The sequence below is a fragment of the Clarias gariepinus genome, chromosome 4 (genome assembly GCF_024256425.1).
Source record: "Clarias gariepinus isolate MV-2021 ecotype Netherlands chromosome 4, CGAR_prim_01v2, whole genome shotgun sequence".
Taxonomy (NCBI): domain Eukaryota; kingdom Metazoa; phylum Chordata; class Actinopteri; order Siluriformes; family Clariidae; genus Clarias; species Clarias gariepinus.
In genome coordinates, this window is record NC_071103.1 from 13,322,481 (window position 1) to 13,346,811 (window position 24,331).

The window sequence follows — 24,331 nt, forward strand, 5'->3', positions numbered from 1 at the left end:
GTGTTTTATATTCTAAAGTGGTATAGGAGGCCATAAAAAGTTAATTTATTAAGTTTCTCAGGACTGTCAATCCTATGGCAAAAAACCTGGTTAAATTATCTTGGTAATGGAATAGTTTGTGAAAAGCAATATTAGGTTGTGCTGGCGTACTGAATATTCTCATACGCCGTAATGCGATCTGAGGCACAAGGGCATAGCATTTAAACACATTTAAAAAGGCAAGCCATAGAATACACAATGTAAAAACTTTATTAGTGTTACACTTAACCAAAATAATAAGTTTTACTAATGCAGACAATACAGTCAAGTTAAAATAATTTCAATTTTATTTACAATTTTGCAAGGGTAAAAGAAGAAGAAGAAAAAAGAGTCACTAACAAGATCGCAGAAAAAGGAATGTAAAGACATCCACACACATAATCACAATCTCTATACAGCTGCTCTCAGAGAAAATGAGCTCTATGTACAGAGTGTTTGCTTGGAAATGTAATGAAGTCCATTATTTAGTCCGCCGAGTTTCTGTCATTCACTGATTTTCTTTATTGAGAGAAAGAACAAGGGCTCTTCTGTCCATTTGGTTAAACCTCTGTTTCTCTGGAGTAGAAACTTTCAGCTTCATCTGCACACAAGAGAGATATGTACAAAGTTATTTAAGGAGTAAAACTGCTGTGCACATTTTTAAGTGGGAAGACAAAATACCACATTCATGAGCTGAACGCATCACTCTCTGATAACGTATATTGTATTTTAGTGCTTTAAACCGGCTTTTCAGATCTCAATTCAAGTACTGAATTTATAATTTGTGAATATAACCATAGACTCAATGAGCATTTAATTATTAGGAAGACCTGCAAACCTAGTTATTTATGCAATGATCTAATCAGTCAATCATTGGATCAGTGCAGTAAATAAAATCAAAGATCCAGGCCGTTATTTGGCTTTCAACTGCATTTAAAACATGAACCCAAAGTCCCAAGAAATGTTTTCTTGCCACAGTTTGGGCCTAATCAAGTCTAATTATCGCTTGAATGCCACAAGCTAATGGAAGATTTTGTTGCTACACAGTGGCCCCTTCGTGGCTACAATTTACCAGTGAATTACATGAATGCTCAAAGTAAAAGGCATTTCAAACCGATTTCATAAACATGACAATGTATTCAGTGTTTCCTCGGGGTTCATTTAATTTAAAGGATCTGAACCCTACAGGAAAAAAGTAGTTTCAGAGTATGATACAACAGGAGATTCACAATATGGAAATGCACCTAAAAAAGCAGAAATTACATGATGCACTCGGGTCAACATGGACCAGAACTCCAGTGAATTTATTAAGAGAGAAAGGGGGAAAAAAAATAAAGTTTCAGAATCTTGAATCCATGAGCCTCTATGGACAACAGAGAGGCTCTACCCAGCATTTCTTTTTTTAAACTACAGGCACTGTGAGAGAACATAAATATGAAAACTTAATCTTACTGAGGTATACACACACACGACTGCTTTGATGTGAATACCAAGACTATAATTTAAATATAGCACTTCAACATGATAAAGTTTCGTGCGAGAGGCTGCATAATGTAGCCCATGCTGACTGACATTGTGCATGACCGAGAGAGAGAGAGAGAAAAAAAAAAAAAAAAAAAAGAATAAATGAATGTGGGATAAACCTGTGCATTGTTTCTAGGAGAATTTGTCTCCTTAAGGATCTGCAGAGGCGATCTGCCTTCACCAATAAGAGTTTTGCCTGGAACAAGAAAAACAAAATCAATTGACATGCTAATGTAACAGGCATCCATTAAAAGTAATCCACCACTCTGCATAAAGTAATATTTCAACATAAAATAAGTAAATGTGCATGACAAGAGCAACTTACCTCTCTGCTTATGTTTGTTGAGCACAACCTTATTCTCATTCTCATCAGTAGCTGGTCTGCGGGTGGACAGTGGTGAGGAAGTCGCTCTCCCACGGCTCTGAACTCCTCTAGCACGGACGCCTGTTGCTCCAAATCCCACACCCAGCCACTGGGGTCTGAATACAACCTGGCTCGGGCTGCAGGTGTCAAACTTGGGGAACGTTATAGCAGGCAGTGGGACTTCACTCTTGGCTGGCTCAGAACTTTCCAGTTTTGATTTCTCAGATGATTTCAGAACTTGCTCCATCAGTACAGCAGTTTCTTCTACGACACACTGTCCACAAAGCAAACATGTTAAAATTAGGTTTCAAAATGAATCTAAAATGTCCTGCTCTTGGGTGAAAACATACCTCCTGCTCAGGTGACTGTACCGTGTCAGCAGCGCTTTGTTGCAAGATGGCCTCTTGGACAGGAGTGGATGGACTGGGCTCATAGGTAATACAAGGAAGCGCATATGAATGATCCTCAACTTGCCTGTCCTCCAAAGGAGGAACAGGAGTGGATGGACGATCATCAGCTGAGGGGAAAAACTCTGGTGAGTAAACACCCTCACGGCAACCAAGCATGCTGAGGCTAAGCTCTCGATTAAGCGGAGACTCGCCCAGAAGGATCGCCTCCTCAGCTTCATCAATTGTGGCGTCAGCGTCCACCGCAACCTCAACCTTAGCCTCCCCGACCACCACAAACGGGCTGGTGGAGAAAGAACCGTAACCCATGGAGGAGTTGGCATCTGTCGGAGTAGTTGGACATTTGATGGGCCCACTGAGAGAATTGTGGGAATTAGGTGGGAGAAGAGGCTCTTTGGAGCTCTGCTCACTCTGCTGCTCTACACCAGAAAGGCTGTAGTGTTTAGTTAAGGACACAGGAGGTAGTGGATTGGGGGCAGAGTCACCAGTCATCACATCATTAAGGAAGAACGTGCTCAGTCGACGAGCCAGAGCGCTGACTGTTACTGCAAGAGACACACAGAAAAGCATGGTGTTTTAGAGCTATGAAGTCTATGAAGCAAAAACTAAATCTTACTGTCTGGTTGTTCAACTAGGTGCGTAAACAAGCTTCACTTAGAGTGCAGCAGCGAGAGTCCTCACTAGAACCAGAAGATACGAGCACATCACCCCCATCTTATCCACATTGCATTGGCTCCTGGTAAAATTTCGCATCAATTTTAAGATACTACTTTTGATGTATAAGGCATTGAATGGTCTTGCGCCGCAGTATCTGAGTAAACTGCTTGTGTCTTGCGATCCACCACGCCTACTTCGATCAAAGGATGCAGGCTGCTCGTCAGTATCACATATGAAAACTACAGCTGGGGATTTTTTTTTTTTATTTTTTTACAAAGCCCAAAAGTTACTTATCTTCCAATTATTGTTTGGGAATCAGACAGTCTCAGTGTTTAAGTCTGCCAGTGATGCAGACTCTCTGCCCTCTGGACCTGTCTGACTCATCCTAGTGTCCCACTTCTGGTTGGAGATCCCGTCGCATGGAATCCCTGTGTGGTCTGTTTGGGATGCGAGTGGTAACAAAGACGGGCCTAGCCTTGGCTGATGCAAACAGCTGTTGAGGACGTGTGACTGCAGTCACTTAATAGTTTAGAACTGGAGCTTCCTACAGTCTACCTGAGCCTCCAATAATAAACTGGCTCCATATTAACTTAAACACATCTCCTGTTATACTGAACTTCCAACCTCCTAACACACAGTATGATGCAGATCAATCCCTGCCATCCTTCATCACCTAAATGAGGATGGGTACCCTGTTGAATCTGGTTCCTCTAAAGGTTTCTTCCTACTGCCATCTCAAAGGGTTTTTCCTTGCCACTGTCGCCAGCATCCTCAGCTTGCTCATTAGGGATCTTATTTTGATTCATAGTTTTTTATTTTGATTGTGTAAAGCTGCTTTGCAACAATTTTAATTGTTAAAAGCACTATACCAATAAAATTAAATTGAGCTTTCCCCTTTATTAAACTAGGAGTTTAACATGTCAAAGTTACCTGTATTAACAAGGTACATATCTACATGTACAAAGTGCTCAGCCTTATGCACACAAGACATGAACCAGACACGAGTCCCACTGTTCCATTTGGCAACCAAAATGAAACAACTTTCTGGGAGGTAGAGTAGCTATAACCTACTATGTCAGCTGAATAGCTGTCTACTGCAGCCAACCTACAGTTCTTAAAAAAAAAACAGACTTGACAAGAGATTTACATTTATATCTGGTTGCACTTTAACTTTACATCACCAAACAGGTTAATATTGAGTATGCTATCATAAATTCATACACAATAGATGTGATGCTACTGAAAGCCCCATTCCCACCCCCACACCAGCTACATGTGAAATGCCTGAAAGCATTGCCTTAAATATACCTTTTCGGCTGAAAACTTTAACACATGTTCTAGGGACATCCAAGACCCATATTAACCTGATTAAAAAGTGACACCTTTAATGGTGCCTGTAGACGTGTATTCTCCTCAGGAAACACTTCAGGCTTGTCTGAAAAGATTGGACTGGTGCGACACAAAACCCTATTGTTTTTTTCCTTTTCTGGAAGCACACTAGTTTTAGGCTTCCACACAAACTTAGTTTTGTCTTATTTCAAAAAACCTAGACAAAAAAACAACAGCAATCTGATGCATCACCAATTGAGCAAACAAGTAATTTCAGGTAAAAAGTTGGTTACCTTTGTAGGTACAGCAGTTACCTACAAAGTGGTTATACTGCATAATATACCACATGGGTGAAATTAGTTAAGAACTGAAATTATGTGAGGCAGTATACGGCCCTGTATTGCTATAAATTAAGTTGTCGCCATAAAAATTGTGCAAAATAAACATATTTAGCTTAAGTCAAACCCTATAAACTAAAACACCGCTTCTCAATATATATTACCTTTCATACTGTCCTTCAGTGGAGTGCGAACGATGCCAACTGTAGGAGACCTAGGATCAAAAGACACCGGTCCAACACCCTCTGGACCCTTTTGGCCTGTAGAGGCTGCACCGCTCACCTGCACCACAGCAAAATCCAGTTATAGCAGGGAAACACTAAACAACAGGTCTATTTTAGTGGCCATGTGGATGTTACCTGAATAGGTGTGCGGTCGATTCCACACGAGGGAGATCGAGGATCTGCGAGCTGGCTCAAATGCTGATTTTTGAGCCGACAAATTGGGTCTGGCTTGGGTGTTGATACCACTGACATCTTGCTCTCGCTGGTACCCATGTTCAACTTCTGTTTTAAAGATAGGCTTTTAGCATAAGGTATGCAGGTTCAAGCATAAAGTGAACTAGCTGATAAACAAGTCAATAAATCACGAGTCATGAGATTGAAAACGTTGTCTGTGCATGTAAAAAATTAAAAGAAAAAAAAAAAAAAAGACAGCTGTGGGGAATCTAAATTATCCAGGGAATGAAAGTGGACTAGAAACACAACACCTCCGCCTAACAAACACCCATAAGAAGCTCATCTGCTCGGCCTAAAATGTTGCTTTCAATTCGAAAAACACAATCAACGCGAACTAACTGGGGCTGGTGTTGACTTGCACGCTGCTTATTCTCTAGGCTATACTTATACAACCTTTATTCCATAGTATCCACACTTTGTGTATTATCATAAGCGTACACTGATCCCGAAACGTGGAATACATGCAAAAATCACATAAGTTGCATATTTGTTTTCCCACCGCACAATTAAGCTAAATTAACTAGCTAGTTAAGCTGTTTAAGCAAACACATTATTAAGTGAATAATTTATACAAAACCTATTCACCTGAAACTACTCTGCTCCACAGCCACTAATTTCTTCGGGAACTCTTACCTTAGTTTATACCTTTTATTAAACCTCGAAAATGGAGTTTAAATAGTAAAAAAAGCCGAAACGCTGTTAAAGTCCAGTCGCTCCAGGAACCCAGCTACGCTGCTCACACAAACACTTACGGCGACTATTTAAAGCGCGTGCTGCACGTTTACGGCAATTTTCAAACTAGCCAATCAGAGGCCGCACACGTGCATGTATCCGGCTCACTGATTGGTGGAGAGATTCCCATTCAGTGGGTGTTTTAAATCATTTGAAATATAACATTACGCCTAAGGAGCGTAAATACTGGGTAAATCCCGCCCCCATCCAAGATGTATTATTTTTCAAAATAGCTTTTCCCTCCCTCCACCCACACACACTTATATTTCATATATATTTCATATATGTACTGTATACACACACACACACACACACACACACACACACATTTACATATTTAATATAAAGGCTCACAATAATTATTTCAAAGTTTTATTGCTTGGGTTACATATATAATCATACAGTCAGTTGGCTATATTCAAACCGGCATTATCATCATCATCATCATCATAATAATAATAATAATACAATTATGGTACACAAGATGGCAGCATTTACAATTAAGCTAATTAATTTACAGCAGGATTATTTATCAAATTAGATAAGGAGCAAAGGAGAAAAGGCGAGCATGCATCCTCAGGTTTCTCGTCCTTTCTTCGTCGCTGACAATAACGTTCATTTCAACATTGTAACTTACAAATCAAAATTATTAGTGGTTTACAAACAATTTCACACACAAATAAGTCTCTTTAGTCTTTATTCCTTCCAAAGTCATATACATGTTCAGCACTTAACATAGAGGAAAGCCTCTTTTTAGTGAAATAACTGTTCTCTAGTAGTTGAAATGTAGTCGAGACGAACCATATCAGTGACTAACAAAGTTAAAAGGAAACACGATGGACTCGTGGTTATCCATACAATCGAACCTTGCATTAATTTCTGTGGAGCTTTGAATGACATAGTGTAATGAGGCATCATTTTTACTGTTACACCCAAATCTTAAGAGCAGCCACCAATTATCACTAGTCAATCCGTCCATTCAGAGTATGTAGTGCATGAGTTGAGTTTTTCACACTCGTTTAATTCGTTTCCTCTTCTTTGTTCTTGTCGTCCATCTCTAACAACTCTCTTTATTCCTTAAACTATTTTCCATACTTCCAAAACACCTTTCCCCACACTCGCATGCTACATCCTTTCCCCCATCCCTCCTTCAGTCTGTCTCTCCGTCCCTCTGGCAGAAGTGTGCCAGGAGCGTGTCCAGATCTCGGCGGTCAGCAGCAGTGTACAACGAACTCTCTCCCATCATGCTCAGTGCCATGCGCAAGGTGGACCATATGTTGTCCGACATTATGGTAGTGGCAGAGCCTGGTGCCCGACTTGCACCTCCTTCCACACCGGCAGCTTGTCTCTGAAGAGAGAGCGCCTCAAGGAAATGTTCCACCGCTTCCCTGGGACAGACACAGCACAACAAATGGAAAGGAGAAGAAGAAAGGATCGTGATTTCAATTAGTAAAAGCAGATTGTAAACATACAAGAGCACTCAGCAGAACACCCTTACCTGTGAGCTCCCAGATTAACACAGCTAATGCCCAGATTGTAGCGACTGCGCACAAAGCCAGGCTGCAGCTCAAGCGCCCTTCTGTAGGCAGCAACAGCCTCTTCAGAGCGATTTCCGTTAGCTAGAGTAGCTCCCAACTTATTCCACAGCAAATAATCCTGCAAGTGAATAAAGAGAGACTAAGACGCTCGAAACATACAGCAGACTAGCAGACTCTGGGAAAATAAAACTGTACATATTCATTGTAATATAACTGGGAGAAATGTATTAAATGTATTACTGGGAGAAATTATAAAATAAATAACTTTCTTTTTAATTCGATCCGTCACCGATTGGAATCGCCTAATAATCACTTAATTTTTACAGATCAGTTGTCCCTAAAATGGCAGACGACATAAACCAAAGCTACAGTGAAGAGAATGAGTCAAAAATATACAAGTTAGCTCACTCTCTTCATACACAGCCACATCAACATGCCATCACCAGTCTTGGAATACTACCAAGTCTCTTTAAAAGTCGACAAATTTGCAATATGCAAAGTTTTTTTTAAAGCAAAACGATGTGGAGGAACGTCTGCCAAAGGCTTTAACACAATTAACCTCATTCGCAGGTTTATAGCAAGGCACTGTGGATAATTTGAGTATGAAAAGTTCCACTCTAAATCTTGTAGGTCAACCCTCACTTCAACACCTATAGCAGAAGCCCTCAAAAAGCTTGAGCCATATTTTACATAGAGTAAAAAGGCTAAAATAATTATTACAAAAATAAAAAATAATAATGAAGAGAGAAATAAAGAGCAGTTCCCAGCTCAAGCTGAGGCAGCCTGGGTTTACCATAATGCTCCATGCATGCAGACTGACATTGAGCTGCACAGCTGCACACATTCTGTAGAATAAGTGGAAATTACTTGTCTCTTAAAAATGCAGAAATTCTGGTATTTATTAAGAAATGCCTGCCCTTGCTGCTTACTAATTAGCAGCAATGAATGGCTAACCAAATACAAAGTGACTGATGTCTGTGTTTATTTAAAAGGCTCGGTGCAGAGTTTTGATTTGTTATTCACTGACAGCTTTGTTCCATGTGCTGCATGTTAAAACGAGCGAATATAGTAGAACAGTCGCCTTTTAGACAAGCATTTCAGCATTTGTGAGAGGCCCTTAATGCCAGTTAAAAGAATGCAAATTTTTGCTCTTTAGTCGAGCATAGGCTATTCTATTGATTTCAGTTTCTTTATAATCTACATAAAATAATAAAAGAACGGAATAATGTTGCATACAGTATGTTGCTTTTTAATAAATAAAAGACGTAAATATATGTTACTTAAATCTTAGATCTTAATTGTGTTTGTTCTTTTTACAGAGTGATTCAGCAGTTATAGCACTGGGCCTGGAAAAGGATTGAAAAGGTTTTAAGTTCAAATCCTGGTACTTTTAGTTTTTACTCCTGTAAGCAAGAGCCTTAATTCTTATTTAAGTTACCTGGGATAAAACTGTCTGTCCATTAACACAAATGTAAATAAGGTTGCCTCCATGAATTCCCCAGACTAAATTGCCCCTAGGTGTTAATGGGTATGTGAATGTGTGTTCATTGTGGTCTAAAATAGACTGATGTGCCACCCATTGAGAGCCTCACACCCAGTGTGGCAGGACAGTCTCTGAATTGACTTACTCGTACAGTAAATAAAACCAGGCTAGTAAAAAACTAGTACGATATAGTTTTATCCAAACAATTATACACTGTACTATACATTTTATAATATATTGTCCCATTTTTGTACCAAATACAGAGGAATGGCTACCAAATGCACATAGGAACTTATATTGTTAGTGTAAAGGTTTTCAGGGATGGTGCAGTCACGTTATTACATACCTAATTTACACAGAATTAAGAAAATCTTAATTAAAATGTACACATATTGATCTGATCAAGCTTTACTGCTACTGTACATGCAGGGGAGAATCAGTTGATGTAAAAACTGCCAAAAAGGCTCACCAGTGAGTAAACACAAACAATATATGAGGAGACAGAAAATTAGAAAACTGGTTGCAAGTTGTCACACAGCCTGTTATTTTTAAGACTCAAAGGAAATTGAAATAGCTTTTAGTTGATGTGTCCCCAAAAGTACTATAATACATGTGTGTGTGTGTGTGTGTGTGTGTGTGTGTGTGTGTGTGTGATTACCTGTGGAGTAACAGACAAGGCAGCAGAAAAACAGTCCACAGCCTTGTCATACTCTCCACTCAAGTTGAAAAGAACTCCGAGACCACATTGCAGCTGAGGGTCTACTCGCGTGGGATCAGCAGCCGCCGCACTCAAAAACAACGTCTGCACCTCATTAAACAGAGCCCTGAGAGACAGACAAGCAAGAAAAACAGACATGCAATATTCATTCCATATTTTACCCAAAAAGGTTACTGTCATTTGGGACAAAAATATATGAAAAAAAATCTTTGTACTCTGGCAGCAGTGATCCAAATCTCTCTCTCTCCTTCTCTTTCTCTTGAACTCCTTCCCTTTCTTTGTCCCTGTCCCTCTGCTCAAGAATATGACAGTACTTTGGATTGTGTCGCAGCCAATCACGAAGCGTTTCACAGGCCTGCCGGTGCAGGGATTCGTTTGTGAAGCTGACCGCTAGAGCCATGAGAGCTGTCAAATTGTCTTTCTTCAGCTCAATACACCTAAAAGCAAGATAATACAGGGAATATAAAACAGTATTAATAGAGCAATAAAAGAATTATGCAGCAAATTAAGAAATAGCAGTTTGTAAAATCCTCCACTGACCTGCGGAGGGCGCTGATGGCAGCAAACTCTTGCTCGTTCTCTGCTTGGCATGTTCCCAGATACTGCCAGGCCTGAGGCGTAACAGAGACACAAACATCTTAAATGCAAATGAGGAAACATTATAAAGATGACTGATAAGGAAAGCAGGCAGATTATTATAATTTTTATTACTCATTACTTCCTGTTTAGGAAAGAAGCCAGATGCATTATACTAATGTTAGGGATATTATTAGGACTGACCAGCTGGTTGTCTGGTTCTCTCTGCACTGCACTTTCGAAGAGACGCACAGCCCCGGGAATGTCCCCAGCTTCCATCCTCTTTACTCCCTCTGCCAGCGGGTCCTCATGGGACAGGTACGGATTTTCTTCTTCAAATTGATATCCCTGAGAAACAGGCAGTAATAAAGCACACATCATTACAAATACAGTGGCTTTAAGAAAACAGAGAATATCCAGTCTCTATATCTCCTCTTATGTCACAATATCATATGAGAAACAAACTTAATTCACCAGGCAAGTCATTACCAATTAGGCACACAATGTGTTCTTATTATGATGCGAGATTTACATATACATGTGTATATATCTCCAGCATACACACAAAGTATAGAACACTCGTTTATATTTATTAACTACAGTGAAACCTCGGATTGCAAGTAACACGGTTTGCAAGTGTTCCGCAAGACGAGCAAAGATTTTTTATAAATTTTGACTTGGAAAACAGACAAGTCTTGGTTTATGAATACTGAGTATCATGTATCACACATGCGCTTCTTGTTTTTTATGCCGAGCGTCACGTGACCACAACTGAACCAATGGATGTTCTCTTTCTTGTGCTGCAGAATTGTGGGTAATCGTCTCCCCTGCTGGGTCTTAGTGCACGTCTCTTACTTGTATAATTAACATCCGTGCACGCGTGTACAGTTTACTATAACACTGTGAACACGTGTGTGCGTAAACCATATTTTATTTTGTGTCTGTATGCGTGTGTGTACAGCGCAAGTGTAAAGCAAAAGCAAGTCTCATTAGAGAGGTTAAAAATCCATTTTCTCTCACTGCTCAAGGCTCAGCCTGGTCTTTGTGTCTGTGTGCGCGCGCATCATAGCAGCAGTGATTCCGTTAATGTGTCGCTCAATCGATTGTCAATAGAGAGATTTCTTGTTTATTTTTCCAATAAAAAAACGTTTCCGTTGTGTGCGCACATATGTGTAAAAAAGGTGGAGTAAGGGTAACTGTGTAAGACGAGAAGGGGGAGAGGGGACCTTACTTTAGATTCACATACAAATATACACAGCACCTGCGCATACAAATGGAAATACTTATCTGTTGGGATTTATTTTTACTTTTTTTTTTTAAAAAAAGGTAAAGTGCAGGTTAATTTGTTTTATTTTTAGTTTATATTTTGTGTTAATATGTATTTATTTTTTGGGGCTTTGGAACGAATAATTTAAGTTTCCATTATGTCTTATGGTAAATTCGATTTGGAATACGAGCCTGTTTCCGAAACGAATTATGCTTGTAATCAAGGTTTTCACAAGGTGGTTCAACAAACCACCTAGTAAAAACAGTTTATATAGGACTTAAACTTACAATAGTAAAAGCTAACTATCTTTTCTGTGAATGGAGAAGTTCTTTTGGCATCTGTAGTTACCTTGTCGTATGAGTTGCTGAGCAGCTGGTCAAAGTCAGAAAGCCAGGGATGAGCCTCGGCATCTCTCTTAGCCATCTCCTCCCATTCCTCCTGCAGCTTTTCCCAGAAATCGATGTCACTCTACATACACACACATAGCAAACTGTTAATACACTTTACGTGTCGCTACAAAATTGCAATCTAATCACAAAAGAAGCAAGTTATTACAGGTAATTTATGCATAGTCAGTGATGTAAGTGGAGTTTTGCCTAAGGTACAGTATACTGAACATAACCTACAGACTCAGAGACTCCTTTCCAAAGCCTCATTTATCAGTGTGATGTTTCTTTTCAACTAGTAGCATGTGTGTGGTTTTGGTGACTAGGAAAGGCTAATGAGGTGCTTTGTGAATATTAATATAAATAATTAGCACAAAGCACTTGCAGGCATTGCACCGAATGAGAAAACGACAAATAGGCAAGAAAATCACAGATGCTGTCACATATTATTTATATAGTGGCGATGTTATGAAAGAGGGATTTCAGAAATTAATAAATACAGGAAATATAAGTTTCCTTAATGCAAATACTTCTAGTAACATTATTTGCTTTTGGTCTATATGAATAAGTTTGAATACTAAAAGGTACATTTAATAGTTTAATAAATGTAGTTTAAATCGCATCCATAATATGCGTAAAAAAATTCTCATTATAAATTTTGAATCAAATCATGCAGCCCAAAAAAATAAACGCACACTTGTACTCTAATACCTCCACGGCAGCTTTCGCCTGCTGAAAATCGGGTCCCGCCGCGGTGAACTCATCCACCCAGGACTCAGCAGACTCTGATACCTGAGGAAGGAAACCAGTTGGTCTTACAATGCATTGTAATCACCTTGTAGCACTTACACATGGTGATAATGAAAACAAGGAAAATGTACAGTCCATGAGGCAACTGCGTAAAGGAGAAAGCGTTTTACCCTCGTTAATCTTTCTTGCTACATACCTATAGAGGCACCAGCCTTTAAATGGGAAGGTGTGCTTTGAGGAACTGAGAGGAACTAATGAAGGGCAGCCATTTTGTGTGGATTCACTCTCATACGTAAGCAAAAGAAAAAATTGCTTGCATCAAGGCAGCATGAAGAGTAAAGCGACAAGAGCAGACATCATAACCAGAAAAAGCGGCAAAAAATAAAATAAAATAAAAATAATAATAAATGGTGAGAGAAATGGACCCCGGAATATTAATGGGGGGAGAAAAGGGACAACTAAATTTGTGTTGCCAAGCAGCAGGGGGTCCTACCTGACTGACGAGATTAGCCCAATGTTCTGCCTGTTTAGCTTTAGCTTGGTCATTCTTCTCTTTGCAATCTTGAGTTTCCACTTGTACACTCCCTCCCCCTGATTCCTTCAGGAACTGTGCATCCATAATGGAGGCAGGTCGGAGGGACAGGTGTGTTATGGGTTTGGTATTTGGGTTCATTAAGGAGTTATATTTAGGTATGGATTGAGGTAAATAGGTCAAGAAGAAGCCAGACAGAAAAAGCATGTTATAGTAATACCACCCAAAAGTGACATGTCAGTGTTATAGAGCTGGGGGAGAATTTTTTTTTAAGTAATAGACTTAGGATTTATTACTTAAAAAGTTAGAAAAGAGTTATTTGTGACAATGCAGCACTTACGGAGGCACAAGGCAAAGGTGTTCCTATTTTTTTAATTCACACTAAACAGCATGAGCTCAGATGGCTGCAGGCTGCACATGCCCTCTTTATGAGGCTGGTTAGGGCTCGTACCTGCGTGAAGCTGGACGCCCAGTTCTGTGCCTCTTTGGCCTGTGCTTTATCAGCGAGCTGCTTTCCTGCTCTGTCCTCCACAGTCACACTGCCCTCGCCAATCTGCCTAACAAACCGCAGGAACTGCACAATGACAACAACAACAACAGCTGTTACACACCTACTGTACAGCTCGTCTGGTACACAAGTAAGTTCAATCAAGACGTGCTTTAAAGAGAGACATCCTGATATACTGATGTTGCCATGACAACCCTAATCACACAGTAAAAGAATACAAGCACGACTCCAGACAAACACTGAGATTTAAGATAATAAAAAAAAGTAATGACATAAGGCAAAGTAAAATAGAAAATGGAAATAAATTGTACATAAACAGAGGTGTGCGTCATAACAAGCAAGATGCAATTTTACAAAAAAGCAATGCCTTGGCTGCAGGATCCATTTACAAGCCACTTAAAATCAATAAGCGGCCTGGCAAAAAAACATTAATTCTTCTCCGTAGAATCAGTGTGGTGCTGTGCTATTATATAGGCAGCACAAAAAAGTGCTAAAAATATTATGACTCCATAGTGCCACTATATTAAAAATGTAATACCAATACCGAAATACATAATTGAATTCATACAGCTGTATGAGGCTACACTCAAGACTGCCGAGGTGCATTTTGTACATTTGTGATTGGCTCACCCCCAAATTTTTCTTTAGGATCAATAAAGTAAGTTATCAGGCAAACGTTTGAACACACATGCTTATAGAAGAGCCTTTCACCCTCTTTTTTTATTATTCTTATTAATTTTACTATTCTTCTCCACCTTAACATTCCTGCCTTTCAGCTCATCATCGAAGTAAAACATGGTATTTCAACTGAACTAGTCTAGTCATTGTTTTGCCCATAGAAAGGCTGCTCGCAGGATTTTTTTTGTTTGTTCTTTCTCCCTACAATTCTGCATAAGATCTCTGTTGCGACCTAAAATTGAAATACGAGGGCGAGTCAAAATTTTCACACCCCAGTCTTATCAGCACTTTTCGTTCAAGACTACTCCTCCCCATTGACAGTTTTTTCTGTGCAGGTGTGAACGTGTTTTATCAGTTCACTTGTAACTGTGGTGCAAGCAAAAATGGATGCCCCACTTGTCATATGCACAAAAGGAGAGCAGCGTGAAGAAGTGAAGACAGTGGTGCATTTGTGGCTTGCCGCTTTAGCTTAAAACATTTTTTAATGAGGGGATACAAAAGTTTTTTGACAGATCAACAAAATGTATTTAAAAGCAAGGAGCTTATGTAGAAACAATTATGTTTTTTTTTATTCTAGAAGTGTTATATTATTAAAATTAATTCTTCTGCCAGGGTGAGGATAATTTTTGACTCACCCTCATACTTTGCGTATGGAGTATCCCCTCTGTATTTTAAAATTTAAAAGAAAACTACCTGATGCTCTTGTCCTCCATCTGTATGATTTCGTGCTGTTTCCATATGATTGGTTTATTGGGTAATTGTATGAATGTGTATAGTTGCTCATATTGTACAAGTGGATGGTGAGTATATACGCAATCCAGTGTGTCCAAACTTTTGACAGGTAAAAGACACCTATCGATAATTTACGGGATGGTCCGCTGTGGCGACCCCTTGTCGGGAGCAGCCGAAAGACTAACAATAAGCAGCTCGCTGGCAAATAGAGTCTAGACAAAGTGGCACATTGCAAAAAAAAAAAAAAAAGAAAAAGAAAAAAAGGAGCATGAAAGGGAATGCTCACCTCTGTGTTTTGCAGCTTGGGGTCATCGACCTTTGCAAGAAGTTCATTAGCTGTTTGCTTCAGATCCTCCCCTGGTTGGTACTCTTTTGTCCTAATGGGTTAAAACAAATTAATGTTTAAAGAAATCTAGTTTTCCAACAGGGTTGCAACAAAATAAAAATCTAATATATCTGCAGGTCATTATGACTGATATTCACAGCTACATGAGGGAGAGTAACAACAGAGCCAGTGAATCTGTCCTTCTTTATGCCAGTTCCAACCCATGTTCAGTTGCCAAGGACACACACTACCAACTAACCATTTTGCTTATATTACTTCCCCAAGGTTAAAATTCTCTTATTCTTTTAAAAAATATTTCTACATTTAATTGTAAATGGTGAGGAATCTTTTCTAACCTTGACTTAGCACTTACTGCCTTCTGAACATTATTACATTCAGTCAGGCATTCACACATTTCCATTCAATACAGCCTCTCACCATTCTCTCTCTTGCTCCTTCTCGCCCAGATCTCCTAACCACAGTTTCTCCTCCGACTGCTCCAGATATTCTTCTGCCCATCGCCCAGGGTCTGAAAAGAACACAGAAAAAAATGGAGAGTGAAGTTTACAAAAAAAAGACATGACAGGGAGTGAGGAACCAAATCGTAAGAGAGAGGACTAGCTGGAAAATCTGCAATGTCGACTCAAAAACACAGGTACTATATGGCCAAAAATTGCTGCCATATAGGCAGCAATAAGGCAGTCGCTGAGGCAATTGCAGCTGCTTACACATCGTTAGGGAGTGGTATAACTCTAACTCAAGCCTTTATGAAAAAAGGCACAAGGAAAAGGGGAAAAAGACAAGCATTCTTCATAAGCCGTAAAGGCAAAGTACTTCTGAGGCTCTAAGAGGTGATATCAGTGAATATTCAGTGGACTGTAAATGCTCCTGCAGAAGACGGACATAATCTAAAATTATTTACCTTGACTTCTCCCTATACACCACATAAAACCTGTCATTTCCACAAGTGTGTACAGGCCTTAAATATCCACTGTACAGTACTCTCAGAAAGTATTGAAACTCCAAGGTCACCAATTATTTTCCTTTTGTTAAATATGGTGAAGAAAAAGTGGATCAGAATTTCAGCTTCAATTTCCTGATCTTTAAATTTAGATGTGCTGAAGAATTTGGAACATGATCAGATGGCAGACGACCCAACTTTTAAGGTAAGCAAAAAGTCTTGAAACAAGAACAAGTTAATAACAGCTTATAACCGGTTACATATTTCTTGCTTACAATAACTACATCAACCCCACGGCCCACTGACATCAACAGATTGTTGCATTCTACTTTTGTGCTGCTCTTTTCAGGCTTGGGTCACATTATCTTCTTTTAGTCGTTGTTTGTTTTGTAGGGTTTCTTTGTTCAGTCTCCTCTTCGAGAGGTAAAATACATTTTTAACTAGTATCAAGGTCTAGTGATTGATTTCACTTTTTCTCCTTGCTGAAGTCCTTTGTTGTGTTGTCATTATATTGTAGGCCATTGTCTTGCTACATGGTGAAAGTTCCTCTTAATTAGATGCATTTTTCACAAAATTAGAAAACATAATGTTTCTGTAGACTAGATAATTCATTATGTGGCTACTATTATACATTACATAATCAATCAAAAATTAGTGGGTCTGTTCCCACATTAGTTATCACATAAGCCCAAGCCATGACACTACCTCTACCATCTTTGACTGATGTGCTTGTATGATTTGGATCATGAGCACATACTTTGCTTTTGCACACTTTGGTCTTTCACTTCGGTAGAGGTAAATCTTGGTTTTAAATTGAGGGATCATCTCTGTATTTTTTAGCAAATTGAGATGGAAATGATCTTATAGAATGTTGTTTTTTTATTTATAGCTCCCACATTTCTGTCATCAGTTGCTGTGGTTTTCCTGTTCGAAAGCTGTTGGTACACATGTGGTTTCTTTCCTGTTTACAATATTTAAAGCTGCTGTACTGACTATATCTAGTGCTTTTTAATGGCTCTAATCCCTATTTTCTGTGTTTTAAAATGGTTTGCCTTTATCCCACAGACAAAAAAAATCCATGCTACCTGCACTACCATGAATTAATTTATTCCCTGGTTTCCTAAGGATGCTTTACATATCATACTGTGAACTGACTTGTATGTTCTCGCTCTTTGACCCTCACTTTGTATTCCTTTACAAAACTGAATGCCTGAAAAGTATTAATATACATGCTTAACATTAAAATGCTATTCCTTTGACATGCACCAATACGTTTATTGCAAATAAATTTTTTTTTAAAAAAAACACGGAGAGGTCAGACTATTCTTCTTTATAATTTGGATACCTGACCTTCACACCCATACGTGGGTCTTCCCTGAATTGTCTAGTCAGAAACACAGACTTGTGTAGAATACTGCAGCCAAACCCGTTCCAGCATGACAACAATCCTGAGGAATAAGGTGACATTTATAAGGACATAAAGTGCAAAATATTGCATGAACTCGGGGGGCCTACACAGACCTCTGACTTTAACTGCACTAAAAGGGAGTAACAATTTTCAATATTTTAACCCTTTAAATTGCAGTCAGATTAATAAATATTATACACATTTAATTTCCATCTAAGCCTAAACCAATCACTGTTATGTATATAATAAAGCAAAGATTCTGAAGTAGGAAGGGATCCAAAAACAAATTGTATAATGACTAACCTGCCACTTCATTGATGAATTCTCTGGTCCAGTCAGCATCTGCTGCATCAAAACCCGCCTGAGCAGGAGAGACTGCGGAGTCAGCGCCAGACAGGAACTCTGCTGCCCAGTCACCCGATAGTGCCAATGCAGCTACGTCTGGAGCTGCAAGAAGACAGTTTTAACATCTTGCACCTTATATCACGTTTTAGTAGTACTACCGTATAATAGCAATTGATCTGAGGGGATGCTGAGCTGAGGCTTTAAACACAGGATGAAATAATGCTGCCTTTTTGTTATTAACTTGACTATAAATAGGGCTATCAATGTGACCCTAAGGCATCTCATGGCATAGATATGAGCACGTTTCCTGCACGCGCTTGCTGTTAAATGACATACAGTGGCGACACAGCAGGTACTATCAACCCCAAAAAATCAGCCTGAGCTCAGGCTTTTATTTAGCTACTGAGACTGCTGAGCTTTGGATTCAAATACTATTCAGTACCATACGTATATGTAAATTTAATAACAAAAAAAAGTAAGCTCATATATTCTAGATTCATTTCATGTAAAATTAAATATTCAAGCCCTCTATGTTTTAATTTAGATGATTTCAACTTAAAGCTCATGTAAATAAAAAATTTAGTATCTTAAAATATTAGAATAGGGTTTGTGTAAATGACTATTCATACAGTATAAACACTGTGTATCTCAGTCTAGGTTCCGCACTTGCATGTAAAAGACTGCCTTTGACAGTTTGACAGAAGATTATAATCAACACCCTCCATAAAGAGAGTAAGCCACTAAAGGTCATTGCTGAAAGTGCTGGCTTTTCCTAGAGTCCTGTATCGAAGCATATTCATGATAAGTTGACTGGAAGGGAAATGCTGCACAAGCAACAGGGATTACCGTAGCTTTAGAGGATTCTCAAGCAATGCTGATTCAGGAACATGGGAGAGCTTTAAGAAAGTGGAGTGAGGCTGGAGTCAGCACATCAAGAGCCGCCATGCACAGAAGTCAGAAGGCAATGGGCTACAATTGTTGCATTCCTAGCATCAAGCCATTTCTGAACCAGAGACAACGTCAGAAGTGTCTTATCTGTGCTAAGGAGAAAACGAACTGGACCGTTGCTTAGCGGTCCAAAGTCCCCTTTTTAAATAAAAGTGTATTTTGCACTTCATTTGGAAATCAAAATCAATCAGAGTTTAAAGGAAGAGTGGAGAGGCACAGAATTCAAGTTGCATGAAGTCCAGTGTGAAGTCAGTGATGATTTAAGGTGCCATGTCGTATGTTGGTGTTGATCCACTGTGTTTTTATCAAATCCAAAGGCAACATACTGTAACTGTCTACCAGGAGATTTTCTAGTAGCAAGCCTTATGGAGATGCTGATTTCCTTTTTCATTTGGTCACAGTGCAAAAACTACCACTAACTGGTTTGCTGACCAGTTATAGCGTACCTATGGGGTATTGTCTATTGGAACACCCAACCCAACAATACAGTTAAGCTGACAGTTGCTATCAAAGCAATCTGGTCTCTAATAATACCTCAGCAATGCAGAAGGCTGATCGCCTCCTTGCCACATTGATGCAGAAATACATGCTAAGGAGCCCTGACCAAGTATTGAGTGCATAAATTAACATACTTTTCCGAAGCTGGCTATTACTTTTTTTATCCTTTTTTTTTAATCCATATTTAATTTTCATAAGCGGTCATGATCATAAAAAAAAAAGCCTTGAAATAGTTCACTTTACATGTAATGACTGTTTATTGCATGAGTGTTTTACTTTTTAAATTTAAATCTTGTAAAAAATAACAAATATATAGTTCCAGTAAAAGTTTCGACACGAGTTTGGATTAGTTTTCTACTTTCTAGAACTATCATCTTCAAGTCCATCTTAAGATCAGCTTTTCGAAGCGAATTATTGCATACTTTGGATGCATTCAGAATTGTTTTACAATGTAAAAAGAAATAAAAATCACAAAAGATTATGAAATTAAAATTAGTGTCCATACTTTTGACTGATACTGCGAGTGTGTGTATGAGAAACAGTGAGCATGAGAGAGTGTTACCTCTTTGTGGGGCTTGTCTGTAGGTTTGCTGGTCAATTTGCTGCATTTCTTCTAAAAGCTGGCCCATGTCGAAACTGTGAGGAGGGCGTGGGGGCGCCTGTAGAAACTCATTCACCAGCTGGAATTAAAGGTGTTATGATACAGGAATTTATTTACGTTGTTTTCACACACAATATCTGATCTTTACCCAAAGTTCCCATCCACTCGTTTCTTTTAAACTATTTCCAAAACAGCTGAGTAAACAGTTTGCTAAGAAATTCTTGGGACGAAAGGGGGAGTTGAACTTGTCCTGGATACCAGATGATTTTAACGAATGATTATTGGCAAAATTGGCATCATAGGTAACTTTGGTGATTTTGAAAAATTAAATACAATTATTGCTTAATGCTTAAAAATATTAAGAACGAGTGTGTGTTTAGTATTTCAGCATTTCTTTTACTACAGTATTGAATTATATAGGCCTCTAGCACAAGCTTATGTATACAAGTACAGTAGTAGAGTTGTAAAAAAAATCTGCAGTGGTGCTGTTACTTTTTTTATGGTCTGTTATGATAAAATTTTACACCCTTACTTTAAGTGTTAAAGATATATTTAAGAGGTATTAATTTTTCTTTTCATGTATACTTTGAATAAGTCATAAAATGCCTTTTGAACTGTAAAAGTATAAAATTGTTTTGAAATGTACACCATTTGCATAAAATTTTAAGTACTGCCCCAGATTAATTTCTGCAAATGTATGCAAAATGCATAAAAATCATGTGATCTCCATCTTTTAAATTGCTGTTCTATGTGAAGTCTACTTTGATTCTTTGTTTAATCTGCTACTGTTTGTTTGTATATCCTTCTTTTCAACAGAAATGTTTATGAAACATTTTTCAGTGACTGTGTCATGTCATCTAAACAATTTTATTTAAATATATATTGTCATTTAAACATTTAGCCATTAAAATGACAATAAATCCATTGTCATTCCATGAGGTATGATATAAGTTGAATATATCTTTACAGACACCCACGGAAGATCATTAGGTTTGTTTGAGATCCAGTCCCAGTCTGATAGAAGTCCTTTGAGCTACCCATACGTTTTTTGTGGGTTTAAGATCATTGATACTACTAAAACGCTCAGTCATTAAAAAAATAAGAGGGTCTTAAAATTAGAATAGACAACAGTTTCGCTTTAACCTGGCTGTTAAGATCTACATTTTGGCTTGAGGTACTATAACACAACACAATTTCTATTACTGCAACTATTATCTTTTTTTATCACTACAGACCTATATTTCAAATCAACAAAATTAGTGTATATTTAATCCAGATGTATTAATTCATTACAGTCCAACTCCAGATTTAAGCTAAATAATTGTTAATAGAACATATTGATACCTCTTCCTCTGTGGCTATTTCAATCGGCGTGGGGGGGATCTAAGTGGGAAGACAGTCAGAGAGAGACACAGAGAAGCATATGATGAAGTATTTAATTCAATGAGTCCAACTAATTACCATATCTGTAATTTATGAGTATGTCAGTAGTGTTACTGTGCTTTCTGAAAATAGCTTAAAGCATAACAACAAGAACTAAATTTTACAAAAAAAAAACTAGAAACTGTAGGTTCCCTTCAAGATTTTTCATTACAAACTCAGCCTTTCATCATCCAGCTAGACAATAAACATTCCCTATTTTATATAAAAAATCCAAACCAGAGCCAGAAAAATACAATAACGCTACGCGTTTGTTGATAAAATCAAAGTAAAAATTTTAAATATACTTAAACTACATATATAATATAGTAACTGTTCACAACCAATTACTAAATACAATCAACTTACAGTGGGAGTTGACCTGTGTCTCCAAGCCCCGCCTTCTTGGGTCATGTGACCAGTCAATTTCATGAGGGGATTGGCTCCCCCGCATTCCGCCTCTACCAGCTCCCGCATCGCCATGGCAACACAGGGTCAGGATGACTTTGACAACTCCTTATACCTTCTAGGAAGAAATGCAGTGTTAAAGAATAATACAACTTTATATGTGTGAGTCTTATTAGAAAATCTAACTACAGTAGAATACCAAACACCACTCTTATTATATTCTATGTTGTATATCCTTTACATCCTTCCTTATATCCTTATAAGAGGTCATTATCTTCATCCCGATTTATCACCTCATCTGCTGAATCTAAGTTTCCACTGGCATTAACACATTACTGATGCATAATCTGATTACAGTGACAGCAGTAAAGAATGAGAAGGCTTTCAAAAAGGAAAACCCTCAAGACAAAAGTTGGTGGAACATTTGCATTTTTTGTGCCAGTATATACATAATAAAATTTTGCTTCACGCTGAAGATACGAGACATGAATACGAGGTTCGCATTAAGAAATGTACCGAAAGGACGCATGATTAAAGCTTATGATAATAATTATACTGCATATTACACTGAAAAATAAAGTGAAAGAAATTACACACATGAATGTTTTTGTTTTGTTTTGTTTTTGCCAAAAGGCCACCAGTTCAATTTATAAACATTAATATATTCACACAGTATGTACTGTATCTGAAGTTTGGACACAAGTTGGAGTTATTTTCTATATTCTACAACAATACTGGCTTTTTAAAACTACGAAATAACACATCTGTAGTTAAGTAATTGAGTAACAACAATGACAACAACAACCTCAGTCAGTTGTTATTTTAAGACACAAAGGTCAGCAGTTCTGGAATACTTCTTGTAAGAACAGTATTGTTAAGTGCATTTGCAAAACCCATCAAGGACCATGAAGACATCCCAGGAAAGCAATTTTGGATGTCTACACCCTGGTCACACACTCATTCACACTAATGGGAATTTGGAAACACTAATTAGCCTACACTGCATGTGTTTGGCCTGTCAGAGGAACCCCCAAAACACACACACACACACACACACACAGAGACCCTAGATGAGAATCAAATCTTTTTCTTTTGATAATTTTCTATATTTATTATCCTATGTACAGTGTCACAGGGACTGGAGCCTATCCCAGGAGACTTTGGGCATGGAAAAGGTGCCAATCAAATGCAGGACATACACATACAAAACTCTGGACTCTGCATATATACTTATTTTATGACACTTTATCACCGTGATCAGAGGCACACCTGATGCAACTTCTCTCCTCTAATGTGTAATGCACCAACCTATACACAGACCCCATGCAACCCTTCTGCAATGCATGCTAAAACAATCCTGGTGGTTCATTTCCTATGCAGATTTAATGAATTTCTTATAATCTGCACTCTCCTTCTGCTTCCCTAGGCACCATCATCAGATAAGAAGGGATTATGTCTACTGATGAATTATTAGGTGTTTACATGGTAAAAATATTAGTCCTGGATGAGGTTACTGCTTTTGTGTGTGTTCAGGTTTATTTAGACACCTGGTTCAGATTCAGATCCTGAATAATTAGCCAGTGATCTGATCAGAAGACTAATGTGGTGAATAAATACCATATGCAAACATGCTTTTGTACTGTACGTAATGCAGATGTCACCTGTGATGTGTAAAAACATGTTGAGATGCAGATACAGTGTAGTTTATGTCCTTACATCAGCTGGATATCCATACTGTCCCCTGTATATAGTGTATTTACAGTCAGATAGGGAGCTGCATCAGCTAATCAACTACTTAGCTCAGGTAATAATAATCAATAGGTGAGTCAGGAGTTAGCAACGCTTACGCTTTTTTTTTTCATCAAACCATGCTAATTCTCCCTAGAAGACTAACACATACAGTATATACACTGTACACATGTAGCTAGTCGGCTAGTTTATTAAGCTAGCTAATAGACTCACCGCTGCGCAGTAGTCCAGGCGATGTGGCTGTTCACTCCTCTGCTTAATATCAGTAACACACACACTGCTTTGACTGACTGCTTCGAAAAAAGTACCACTTATAAAACAATAAACAGTTTTCCTATACTTAGTCATCAAATGTGGCGAAATCTATATGTTTACACTCCCCCTTTTGACCCAATAGAAAGAGGTGAAGCAGCTACATGAAGCAACCGCTCAACAAACGCTATTCACCAAGACGTACAGCGCAAGCCGCCATAGCACAGGCAGGCTCGATAGTGCGTAACTTACGCCGAGCCTACGCAAACTTCCTGGAATGACAGCGCGGATGTAGGCTCGTCGTCTGAAAATAAAAATGTTAGTAAGATTTTAACAGAAATACATGAATGTGGCGTTTCGCGCCACACATTAAAGCGCTGAACCTGAACCCTTTTCATTGTTTCTTATTTATAAATTTGTTT

The 24,331-nt window shown here is 38.5% G+C and overlaps 2 protein-coding genes across 7 annotated transcripts; both read right to left on the bottom strand.

Moving 5' to 3' along the window:
• Nucleotides 1-308: 308 nt before the first annotated feature.
• On the bottom strand, nt 309-5,861 carry cdca3 (cell division cycle associated 3). 3 transcript variants are annotated; one of them, XM_053495178.1, is made up of 7 exons: nt 5,729-5,861; nt 4,997-5,143; nt 4,802-4,919; nt 2,257-2,858; nt 1,868-2,180; nt 1,662-1,738; nt 309-619 (listed from the first exon to the last, which is right to left on the bottom strand). In XM_053495178.1, exons 2-7 carry the CDS (start codon nt 5,132-5,134, stop codon nt 527-529), a joined length of 1,341 nt encoding a protein of 446 aa, XP_053351153.1. In that variant the 5' UTR covers nt 5,135-5,143; nt 5,729-5,861; the 3' UTR covers nt 309-526. The 3 variants fall into 3 exon arrangements, with proteins under 3 accessions (XP_053351153.1, XP_053351152.1, XP_053351154.1); XM_053495177.1 differs by having other exon boundaries at nt 5,681-5,843; XM_053495179.1 differs by having other exon boundaries at nt 5,741-5,822.
• A 337-nt stretch (nt 5,862-6,198) lies between these two features.
• pex5 (peroxisomal biogenesis factor 5) lies at nt 6,199-24,081 on the bottom strand. Of its 4 annotated transcripts, XM_053495243.1 has the most exons (17): nt 23,871-24,081; nt 21,870-22,026; nt 21,426-21,464; nt 20,043-20,160; nt 17,993-18,136; nt 15,759-15,849; nt 15,282-15,372; nt 13,529-13,651; nt 13,039-13,152; nt 12,507-12,587; nt 11,758-11,877; nt 10,347-10,490; nt 10,107-10,177; nt 9,782-10,003; nt 9,507-9,672; nt 7,326-7,483; nt 6,199-7,215 (listed from the first exon to the last, which is right to left on the bottom strand). In XM_053495243.1, exons 2-17 carry the CDS (start codon nt 21,981-21,983, stop codon nt 6,978-6,980), a joined length of 2,034 nt encoding a protein of 677 aa, XP_053351218.1. In that variant the 5' UTR covers nt 21,984-22,026; nt 23,871-24,081; the 3' UTR covers nt 6,199-6,977. The 4 variants fall into 4 exon arrangements, with proteins under 4 accessions (XP_053351218.1, XP_053351216.1, XP_053351215.1 ...); XM_053495241.1 differs by lacking the exon at nt 13,039-13,152 and having other exon boundaries at nt 21,870-22,023; XM_053495240.1 differs by lacking the exon at nt 13,039-13,152.
• Between the last annotated feature and the right edge of the window lie 250 nt (nt 24,082-24,331).

What these genes read in the sequence shown, in the direction of transcription:
- cdca3 (XM_053495178.1), bottom strand. Translation starts at nt 5,134, where the DNA reads ATGGGTACCAGCGAGAGCAAGATGTCAGTGGTATCAACACCCAAGCCA. An exon ending in ACTGAAGGACAGTATGAAAG is followed by an intron (nt 2,859 to 4,801) that starts GTAATATATATT and finishes TGTCTCTTGCAG; the next exon opens with TAACAGTCAGCGCTCTGGCT. An exon ending in CTCCTAGAAACAATGCACAG is followed by an intron (nt 620 to 1,661) that starts GTTTATCCCACA and finishes TCTTGTGTGCAG; the next exon opens with ATGAAGCTGAAAGTTTCTAC.
- pex5 (XM_053495243.1), bottom strand. Translation starts at nt 21,983, where the DNA reads ATGGCGATGCGGGAGCTGGTAGAGGCGGAATGCGGGGGAGCCAATCCC. An exon ending in AAATAGCCACAGAGGAAGAG is followed by an intron (nt 20,161 to 21,425) that starts GTATCAATATGT and finishes CTTTAATTCCAG; the next exon opens with CTGGTGAATGAGTTTCTACA. An exon ending in TTTGGATCACTGCTGCCAGA is followed by an intron (nt 9,673 to 9,781) that starts GTACAAAGATTT and finishes TCTGTCTCTCAG; the next exon opens with GGCTCTGTTTAATGAGGTGC.